This window comes from Medicago truncatula, chromosome 1 (assembly GCF_003473485.1).
Source record: "Medicago truncatula cultivar Jemalong A17 chromosome 1, MtrunA17r5.0-ANR, whole genome shotgun sequence".
Classification (NCBI taxonomy): Eukaryota; Viridiplantae; Streptophyta; class Magnoliopsida; order Fabales; family Fabaceae; genus Medicago; species Medicago truncatula.
Window position 1 is genome coordinate 50503093 of NC_053042.1, and position 10984 is coordinate 50514076.

A 10984-nucleotide genomic window follows, 5' to 3' on the forward strand; every position below is an offset into this window, starting at 1 on the left:
AATCAACTTATTTGGCTAATATATTTTCAACACTTTCGATTAAAAAAAATATATATATCATTTGCATCAGCATCTAACACCTCCTTTTATAATTTAAGTTTTTTTCTTTTGGATAAATAATTTTTTTTTAAGCCAAAGTTTTAAATTTATTTTCTGGGTATACAAACGTTGTGATGCCATGCATGTCTCCATTTGTCACAAGGAAGCTCCGTCAATGCATTCAAGAAACACTAAATATGAGAAGTGATTAGTCATTACAAAGACAAAGGCGTACAATGACATATCAAGAAGCTAGACATAAATAAGCCACTGAATAATCAGCTTCAACGATTATTATGTGAACAATGATGTCAAAAAGCTAGACACAAGTACGTGAAAAATAGAGAAACTAATAAATATATATACTAAAGAGTCCACTTAGAAACACTTGTTAAAAATATTAATATAAAATAATATTATCTTAGAGAAATGATGTACTTCTATTCAACTTTGTGGATGTTTAAAAACATCAATGTTATTGGAACGTAAAAATTATAGCACAAAATTGAGCTGTGTTATTAGCCAATGTCAACCCATCATTGACTAAATAAGTGTGAATTGTTAACTAATATTTTAACATAGGAAAATGCTTTATGGCACGATGGTCATATAAGCACGAAGGCACACGACTATTTCAGACTATTGGATAACCTTTTTTTTCTTTTATTTATTATTTTCTCTTTCCCACATTTATCTTGCCATCAACCTGATTGCCGTGTCGTCGAAATTCGTGGGCTTTTAGAGTCGTGCTACATAGCACTACTCTTTAAGGAAAATGCTTTATGGCACGATGGTCATATAAGCACGAAGGCACACGACTATTTCAGATCATTGGATAACCTTTTTTTTCCTTTTATTTATTATTTTCTCTTTTCCACATTTATCTTGCCATCGACCTGATTGCCGTGTCGTTGAAATTCGTGGGCTTTTAGAGTCGTGCTACATAGCACTACTCTCATTAACTAATTTTATTTATTCAATAAATACAAAAATGCAAGGCATTAACAACTTATTTTTAATATTTCAAAAAATTGACGGTACATAAATTTAGGTAAAATAAGCGGACAATATCTTGCATTTTGTGGTTAATGAAGTAGTAAAATTGATTAATGAGACTTTTGCTAAAAAAGTGGTTAATCACGTACTTTTGTTTTAATGTAGTAGTGAAATTGATTAATGACACAACTTAAATTTTGTGCTGCAAAAATTCAGCTCTATATTAAAAAAAAAAAAAAAAAAAAGTAGAATGTTAACTAGTACTCTTAAAGACATTGTTTAAGAAATCCACGAAAGAAAATATGTCTTATATTACAAGTCAAACACACATAAATGTTATAACTACATAATTTTTTATGTAAAAATTAATAGTACTACATTTGAATGTTTAAACAAGGGTGCAGTTAATTTACACCCATTTGAATGTGTAAGGTACACCTACTTATATTTTACTAAAACACCATTTTGTTTCTATTCTAATTAAATTTAAAATAGAAATGCAGTTTTGTAACTATCTTAAAGAAGATTCTTAAAAAGAAGAAACAAAAAAGACAATGACATGCTTAAGGTATATTACTAGAAAATTCAGTTTTAGCGACGGTCGACATCTGTCGCAAAATAGGCTCAATTCCGTCGCAAACTTTTTTTGACGGAATAGCGACGCAGTAGAAATTCGTCGTAATATTGGGGGTTGGAGAAAGTTAGGAAGGAAAATGAAATCCTCACTCTTAGCGGCAGTTTTCATTCGGTCGCAACCAACAAAAATCTGATGCTAAACCTCGTAGTATTGAAATCTGAAACCCAGATTTCAGTCACAAATTATCGACGCAATAAATATCCGTCATAAATTACTTTGGTTCAACGGAGGGGAGGGGAGGGGTTTTAATAGAGGGGAGGAAAAGGGAGGGATGGGAAGGGGAGATATATCAATTAAATATATATTTGGTTCAAATGATGGGAGGGAAGGGATTTTAATTAAATATGTGTTTGGTTCATAAGGGGAGGGGAAGGATTTTAAAACCAAATTACTTTTTTTTATCCCTCTAACCTTAAAACAATATCATGATTTTTCTATTATTCACTTTATATCCCTAAAAAAAATAAAATTATTCACTTTATAAAAATTTAAACATAAAAACTCGTAACCAAAAACTCAATAAATAATCAAACACAAAAGTTCTAACAAAATATTAGGTATTCATAAATATTAGAACAATTCTAAAATAATCTAGTACAATATAAAATATTTATAAAAAAATCTTCTAAAAATTTTATTAATTATGTTTTAATATGTAATACAATTCAAAACTATAAAATAAATATATCAAAATAAAAAAATAAAAGCAATGTTAGTCAAAAAACTGAATTCACGTAAAAAGAATTAGAAGACAAGAATATGCAGTTCTCGATAAAAAAAAAATTGACATTGACATGTTACAAAAAAGATTGTAATAAGCAATATGTTGAAAACACTTAAATTTTTAATAAGGACAATTTTGTCATTTAAAAATAAACATGAGGATAATTGTGTCAATGTAATTAAAATTGCATTAACTTATCTCTCTTTCCCTCCCCTCCCCTCCAAAAAACTCCAATTTGAGGGGGAGGAATAAATGAGCTTATGATGGATTTTCCTCCCCCTCCCCTCCCCTTCTAAAAATTGAACCAAACACAAAAAATTTAAAATATTCCCTCCCTTCCCCTCCCCTTCCCTTCAAAACCCACGAACCAAACGGACTTAGGGAAAAATTCCGTTACATATTTTTGAGAGAATACCCATCGCAAAATTTTGGGAATTTGATTAGCGTTGCTTTGATGTTCGACGCTGCTTCGCATGACAATTTTTGTAACATGATGATTTTCCTTTGCAAATAGCAATTTTTTTTTGCCTAAAAATCAGTCTCAAAATAGATTTTCCGTCTCAAAACTCTTTTGGAATATAAGACAAGATGAACCACAAATATCAAAACTTTTAATAAAGCAAAATACGATAAAAATCACATTAATATTTGATAAAAAAAAAACCTTTTTGGTTGCGTTCACAAGAATCACACTACTTATCTTTTGCATCAAAATATATTGAAATAATTACTAAATTGTATTATAACATTTACTTGAAACTAAAAGTTATAATCAAATTCTGAAAATAATATGATAAATGATCAAGTAGGTGAACACAAAAATAATATAAATAACCAAGTAGGTGGACACAGATATTTATCCTAACTCGAAGGATGAGGTTGATATGGAGGTAGATGTGAATGGCCTTGTGAAAAATACTCCATGAATTTCTGGAACTGCTCTCGGAGCAAACGCGAATCCTCTTGTGACTGCTCTTGAACTAAACGTGACTCCTCCTGTGATGCACGAATCAACTCCTCATTAGTCTTCAACCGTTCATTGAGTTCCATGTTTTCAGCTGACATTTTAGATACTGCAGTCCTCATGCTCATATTCAGATGGTGAGATGCCGTCATATGATATGGATGAAGAAGACCTGTATTTTCCTGCCTCTGCTCCCAAACCATATATGCGTCCTTTCTTGTTCACTCCTCCAACTACGTCTAAGAAGATGAAGTTGTCTGACTGATGGTCATTAGACACATCATCCCCCTCTGCTTGTTGTGAATTCCTTTCAAAAATCCATCTTTCATATTCATCCTACAAAATTAGAGTTCATCTTAATTCTTACGTAAAAAATATGAAATTTAATTAATTACTACAATTACCTGAATTAAATTCATATATAAACCAACCAATAACAACTTAAACAAATTAAAACTAACTTTTAATTAATAACGAAGTTATCATGACTTCTTTTTTCAAGCGAAGAAACATAAGATTATCATATTCAGATGTACGTACAAAACATGTAATAGAGACAAACTTTTAAACAAATAATATTTGAAATGATGAAAGTGGGTGTAAATTAGTGAGTTGGGTGTAAACAATTTGATAAAATTTATAAAAATGAGTGTATATAATCAAGTGGGTGTTATTTGCTAACTTACACCTTAATATTTTTAGGTGGATGTAGCTTGCTAATTTACACCTTAATGTTTTTAGGTGTGTGTAAATTAGCCCCTTTAAACAATACCCTAAAAGCTTTGTTAACATTTTTCTTAAAAAAATAAACGTGATAATGACAAGTTGACACAAACCTAACAATAACAACAGAGCCCTCGATGTTAAACCCCTTTTGCAGTTTTGGACCTCAGGTCAATTTTGATACATTCAACGCACACGTAGACGTCATGTGTGTAATTTTTAATATAAAAATAAATAAAAATGTCACGTGTAATGCTTTAATTAAAAAAATAAATAATTAAAAAATAATTTTTTAATTTTTTTCTTAATTATTATTATTTTTAGTCATTTTTTAATCGGTTTTTTATTTTGATTATTTTTGTTTTTAAATTTAAAAATAAATATTTTTATTATTTTTATTTATGTTTATTAAACATAAAAAATTATTATTTTTTCTTTTTTTTTTAATTAATGCATTGCACGTGGCATTTTAATTTATTTATAAATTATAAATTAAAAATGTGGCGTCGACGTGTGCGTTGAATCTGTTGAATGGATCAAAATTGGTCTAGGGGGACAAAACTACAAAAGGCTTAACATAGGGGGCTCGGTTGTTATTGTTTTTGTTAGGGAGTCAAAATTGCAACTTTCTGATACTTATGGGTCAAAACTGTAATTAAGCCTTTTGCATTCTAATATAGTCTGAATCGAGTTTGATGTCGTCATAAAAGTTGTAGTTATGGATATCATTTACACCGGGTATGATTCTATTTGGATATTTACAACTTTTGATAGGAGTAAAACACTACAATGGATGATGTCAACAAAAAAAAAAAACACTACAATGTAACATGTTACTTTTTTACCAAATTTCAACCTTGCGCTATAAGTGCTTTGGGGCATTGATTAAACAATCAAAACAAATAATTTTTTTATAAACATTGATATAATTATTACTTAATCATAAGTCAAAACCTATATTTTCAAGACAAAATTTTTATTTGCAGATATCTTAATTATTACCTTTGGAGCAATAGTTAGCAAGATCCAAGAAACAAAATAAAACAACAATAAATATACTCCCTCTCTCCGTCCTTATATGTAAGCACATTTTGCCTCTAATAAAAGGGTGCTTAGATATAGGGACGGAAGGAGTATTAGGTAAATCAACGAAATAAAATCATAGACAACTTATTGAATACAAGAATTCCATAACAACCATTAATTCAAAATAACTTTAAAATCATCATTAAATCGAACGAAAAATGTGAATCTATCGAATTCGATGTGACATCACATTGTTTCGGTCCCAACTGTTTCTTCCATTCACATTGATTTTGAAAGACAACTAGACAAGTGAAATTCAGTTGGATTAAACTTAGGAGCATTTAGTCAGACCATCACACCGAAGGAAATTTACCCTCATAAACTTTAGTATTTAATAGGTCAAAAATTTGCCCCCATTGTGGAGAACACAACAATAACACTTATAACAAGACTAGATCCTGACCCGTGCGATGCACGGGTTTGTTTCGATTTTCATATATAAGCATTAGATTTACTATATTATTAGTTGGCGACATGTTTAAATATATTATATATAACATTTCAATAAAGACTACAATGAATAAAATGCACCGAAGTTGGAACTTGTCATACAAAATTTAAATAATGAGCTAATTAAATAGTTCAAAATACACATCAAAGGAAAAAAGTTATTGTATAAAGTTAGTATGAGAAACATATCAAGTGATTCAACCATATAAGCTTATAAGGTCACCTACATTTTTATTTTTCAAGACATATGTTGTAGCAAAAAGGGGGAAGAAATGGTTGAAAACCGCAGACTTTTGGGTTTAGACTGCAAAGGAGAAAGGAGAAAAAAGAGTTCGAAACCGTTCGGAAAAAAAAGAAAGAAAAGGAATTAATTGATTTTTTGAAAAGGGAGTTTAGTATTGGATATCATTAGTGGAAGCCAAATGATATCACAAAAATAGGAAGTGGCTTGGTGGTTAAAATGCTTTGAAGTAACCAACATGACTTGGGTTTGAATCTCATTGAACATCATTTTTAACGAGATTCATTTAATAATTTTTTTAGAGATAATGGGTTGAATATGTAAATTGTTTATTAAGTATCATTATTAAAAAAATATAAATAAATGATGTTTACACGTACATCCGATTAAGTATCTTAACAAATGGTGTTAAACATGTGAATTCTTCATTCTTAAAAAAAAAAAAAAAAAAAAAAAAACTCCAATGTGAGACCTTTAAGTACTATCATTATTCAATAGTGGTCAACTTTTCAAAATCTCATTCTAGTTGGAACTGGCCCTCAACCTCATGTAAAGGTTGGTCATCCACATAACCGACTCATTTGGAATATTTAATTGTGCAATTTAATTTTATAGACCTAAGGTCCCAGTCCCAGCTTCCACGTTTAAATTTTAGTAGTTCACCCACATAACAGCCTTCCTTCCCTTTCTACATTAACTATTTGTTTTATTTCCCTATAAAAAGCCATTAAATCCCATCCTTCCAAACCACCCAAGCTAATAAAGCAATCACAAAGTCTTCCTACCATTTCATAGGATCGATTCCAAAAGATTTCACACAAAAAATTCCAATGGCTCAAGTAAAAATAAGTAAGGGTCTTGTTTTGGTTATATTGGCCATGCTATGTGCAGATGCTATGGCACAATCAAGTTGCACGAATGTGTTAGTAAACCTATCACCATGTCTCGACTACATCACGGGGAAGTCTTCAACACCAACTTCAGGGTGTTGCACACAACTTGCAAGTGTTGTGAAATCACAACCACAATGCTTATGTCAAGTTCTTGATGGTGGAGGATCATCATTGGGGATCAAGGTTAATCAAACTCAAGCTCTTGCCTTGCCTTCTGCTTGCAATGTGCAAACTCCACCAACATCTCAGTGCAAAAGTAAGTCACCAACATTTCTTGTAAACTGATTTTTCTTCGAATTTGATAGACGAAAAATTAAATTTGAAGTTTTTGCTTTAACCATTGATTTTAAGTTTCAATCTTTTTTTTTAATGTAAATGCCAATCTTTTGTTCAACACAATTTTACATTAATTAATAAATTCAAATACAAATCATTTTATATCAAACTTACTTTTAACACGTCTGACTTTTGTTGTTCATTTACATTTTGGTTACTTGAGTTGGATCATGTAGTCCGGTGTAATGCTTTTATCTCCATAAATTTGTGAGGTTATCTATCAATAGTGTAACTTAGAGATGGATCTACTCTATAGATATTGAGGAGAGCTGACCCCACAACTTCAATCTCTTGTTAACCAATATTATGATATTTTGATGTTATAAGCCCCAGCTCAAATAGTGTTATGTTCCCACAAAACCCTAATAAAAGCCTAAACAAACTAATACCATGTGGTTAAATTTTGGTATTGTGTATACTTTGAAAAATTAACGAACTTGCCCAATGGGATTAAAATGTTTTCAAATTTCAACCGAACCTATTGTTGTTTCTTTGTGAAAAAGGAGAGAGAAATAGGTCAATGAAAGAGGTTCCAATTGGTAGCAAATACAATTAAAAAACGAACTTCTCACATACACCACACCCACAATAAGAAATTAACACTAACCCCCTTCTATTTGTCTCCCTTCTAGTTTTTTTTTTTTGTGGTGATCGGAGTTTGAACCCCGATCATTGCATATTTTATGCATTGTTATACCAATTAAGCTAAGTTCACGATGGTTGTATCCCTTCTAGTTGATAGAGAGTGATATATTTGATAATATTAAAAATAAAAATCTTACAACTCTTTAAAAAAAAAATGAAGAAACATCTAAAACAACTATAATTCTTAGAATGTTAAGGTGTCTTTAATTTTTATTTATTCAATGCATTTTTTTTAATCTTCAATATTTTACATAATGAAAATGATTGATGTTTTTGTTTTATCACTTGCCTTTATATCTAACTCTAAACTAAACCTAATGTGGGCATTTTGATCAAAAATAAAAAGTTTAATGTTGACTTAGAACTGAAAATAACTATAACATCACTAACCTAAAAGCATGCATGTTATTATAATTAATCTATATATCTTTATGCTAATTATCATCTTGTGTGCATATCAGCGGCAAATTCACCAGCTGGAGCCAGAACCGTGCCATCAACAGATGATGGGTCGTCCGATGGAAATTCCATCAAGTTATCAATTCCTAGGTTGTTCGTTGTTTTTGCAGCTACATATTTATGCTACAACTTTCAGGACATACTGGCATATTGATTATTTAATTCCTAGATCTTCCATTTAGATTGTTATTTTCACTTGTTGAATTTGTGATACTAGATATTTATGCAATGTTGTGTGGTGTGAAACATGATTGAGTTCTGTAAAGAGAAAAATAAATCGAAAGAAATATTGATTATATATTTAAATTTAAGAGAGTTAAAAAGGTTGATTACATTTTATTTTGGTCTGTTTGATTACATTTACTATATTAGTATAGGATAGACTTTATACTGATTATATATATTCATCATAACTATGGGGTTAGGTAAGTGTAACACAACTATTTTGAACTAAGTGATAAGAAATTGAAGGTCATGAAAAATAAAAATAATATAACAACTAACTAACTAATCATATCTATCGCTTAGAAAAAACAATCACTTTTAGTTATAGTTGAAGTGTTGTAAATCTCATACTTCTCCTTTTATGGCGGGCTAACATGATATCCGTCAAAATTTAAAAATAAAGTGTTTAATTATTTATTCACTAAAAAATGTAAAAACTATCAAAGAGTTATTCAAGGTAATAAAAACACATCAGGACTGTGGCCGCATGGTTATTTTATGGTTACACTGTAGGCGGCAATGAGGCTGTCAACATATCCATTTACATTTTGTAGTTGATAAACTTTTGTTGGGGAAAAAGTTGGACAAATGAATAGCAATGAAAACTGTGCTTATTTTGTTTGAACTTCTTTTGGGACTAAAAGTGAATTTTGATAACAGTATGATGGTGGTGTTGAATGTATCAAATTCTTGATTAGTCGAGGTAGTCAATCTTCAATTGTAGAACTGGTAGTTTGCCCTTTGTGTACTTGGACCTACCAATTAGTGGTGATTCGCGGCGTTTACAGTTTTGGTATCCCTTGATTGATCGGATTAAAAAGAGACTATCATCGTGGAAAAGTAGACATTTATCTACAAGGGGTCATTTTGTGTTGTTGAAATCTGTCATGTCCTCTTTACCGATCTATTTTCTCTCTTTCTTCAAGGCTCCCACATGTATCATTTCTTCGGTCGAATCTTTATTTATTTATTTTTTTGTGAGAGAAAATTAGGAAAATACAATGGATCAATTGAGATACGGTTTGTCTAGAAAAAGAGAATGGAGGTTTGGAGGTGCATAAGATTAGAGAACTTAATTTGGCATTGTATGGTAAGGAGTGTTGGAGGTTAGTTGTCGATCAAGATAGTTTATGGTTTAAGGTTTTGTCTGCTAGATACGGAATTGAAGAGGTAGGGTGAAAGAAGGGGGCAAATTAGGCTTAATTTGGTGGAATCAATTGGATGAGATTAGACGTAGGGATGAGTTGGCGATGACCAAATGGTTTTATGATAATCTTGTGCGGGTCGTTGGTGATGGGACCATAACGTTTTTCTGGTCCAATGTGTAGCTTGGGGATGAAACACTATGTGTGAGGTATAGGAGATTATTTGAATTAGCAGAAAATAAAGAGGTGTTGGTGGGGGATATGGCAACTCTAGGGGGTGATGGTTGGAAGTGGCGGCGTCGCTTATTTGCTTGGGATGAGAAGATTTAGGAACTAAGATTGTTGTACTCTTTTGGCTAATGTGGTTTTGCAAGATGTTGTGGAAGACTATTAGAGGTGGCAATTGTCGCCTGACAAAATTTATAATGTTTGAGGGGTGTATCAATTGTTGACGGCAGTGGTGGCTCCCAATCATGATGACATTCAAGATATAATTTGGAATAAAACAGTTTCGTTAAAGGGTATAACTCTTGCGCGGCGACTTTTTAGAAACCATGCATATTGATACACAAGATAATCTTGTTACGTGTGAAATCCTCCAACATAATTTAAATGTTGTATTGTTGGTTGTGGCCACCAAGAATAAATGTATCATTTGTTTTAGTGGTGCAATTTTTTTTGGCACCATTTGAATTCTAGTTTTGTAATAGATTGGGTGTTTCTATGACGATTCCCTTTCACTTATCATATTTTGTTCTCCATTTTAGTTCGTTGTGTGGTTTTGTAAGAAGATTGAGGAATATCATACATCTTGTTTAATTAGCTTCAATTTGGATTGTTTGAAAAGAACACAAGTCTTGGTGTTTTGGACAAAAAAATTGAAATGTTACCAAAAATGCTTGATAGAATTAATTATTATTTTTTTGGATGAAAGCAAAATAATTTAGGGCATGCATTTGATCTAAATCATTGGTGGGTTAACCCTGTGTTGTATATGGGGGTAGCCTTCTTGGTAATGATTTTTTTTTTCTTTTTGGAATTTTTTGTAATGTTGTAAAATACTCTTGGCTCTTTGTGCTCTTTCTTGTGCTAGGTAGAGAGTCGTTCATTCAACACTTCAGTTTTCTTTTGAAGAATTTGCACTTGCTAATCCATAGTCAGTTTGTTTAAACTCTCAATTTTAAGAGTTTTGAACAAGATTTCATTAATGATTCTAGTCTTGAATTGCATTTCATAGTACCTACACTTCAAATAAAGTTCATAAGATAAAAAGTAAGAAAGAAAAAAAAAAAGAATTTTGATGAGGTCTTTAGATTCATAAAGCCTAGCATAATATATTAAAGATGGATAACGATATACTTAATCTCTTGCAACTAATTTAAAGTCTCGTGAGTGGCTTAGGTAGTAATGTATGATGTGAG

General features: G+C 31.0%; 1 protein-coding gene and 1 pseudogene across 1 annotated transcript; one reads left to right on the forward strand and one right to left on the reverse strand.

Moving 5' to 3' along the window:
• Nucleotides 1-3257: 3257 nt before the first annotated feature.
• Nucleotides 3258-3699, reverse strand: LOC25485185 (uncharacterized; annotated as a pseudogene).
• Nucleotides 3700-6578: 2879 nt separating this feature from the next.
• Nucleotides 6579-8525, forward strand: LOC25485186 (non-specific lipid transfer protein GPI-anchored 5). The gene is made up of 2 exons (XM_013614363.3): nucleotides 6579-7009; nucleotides 8196-8525. The coding sequence occupies exons 1-2, from the start codon at nucleotides 6691-6693 to the stop codon at nucleotides 8345-8347; spliced, it is 471 nt and encodes a 156-aa protein (XP_013469817.1). The 5' UTR covers nucleotides 6579-6690; the 3' UTR covers nucleotides 8348-8525.
• The last annotated feature ends 2459 nt before the right edge of the window (nucleotides 8526-10984 follow it).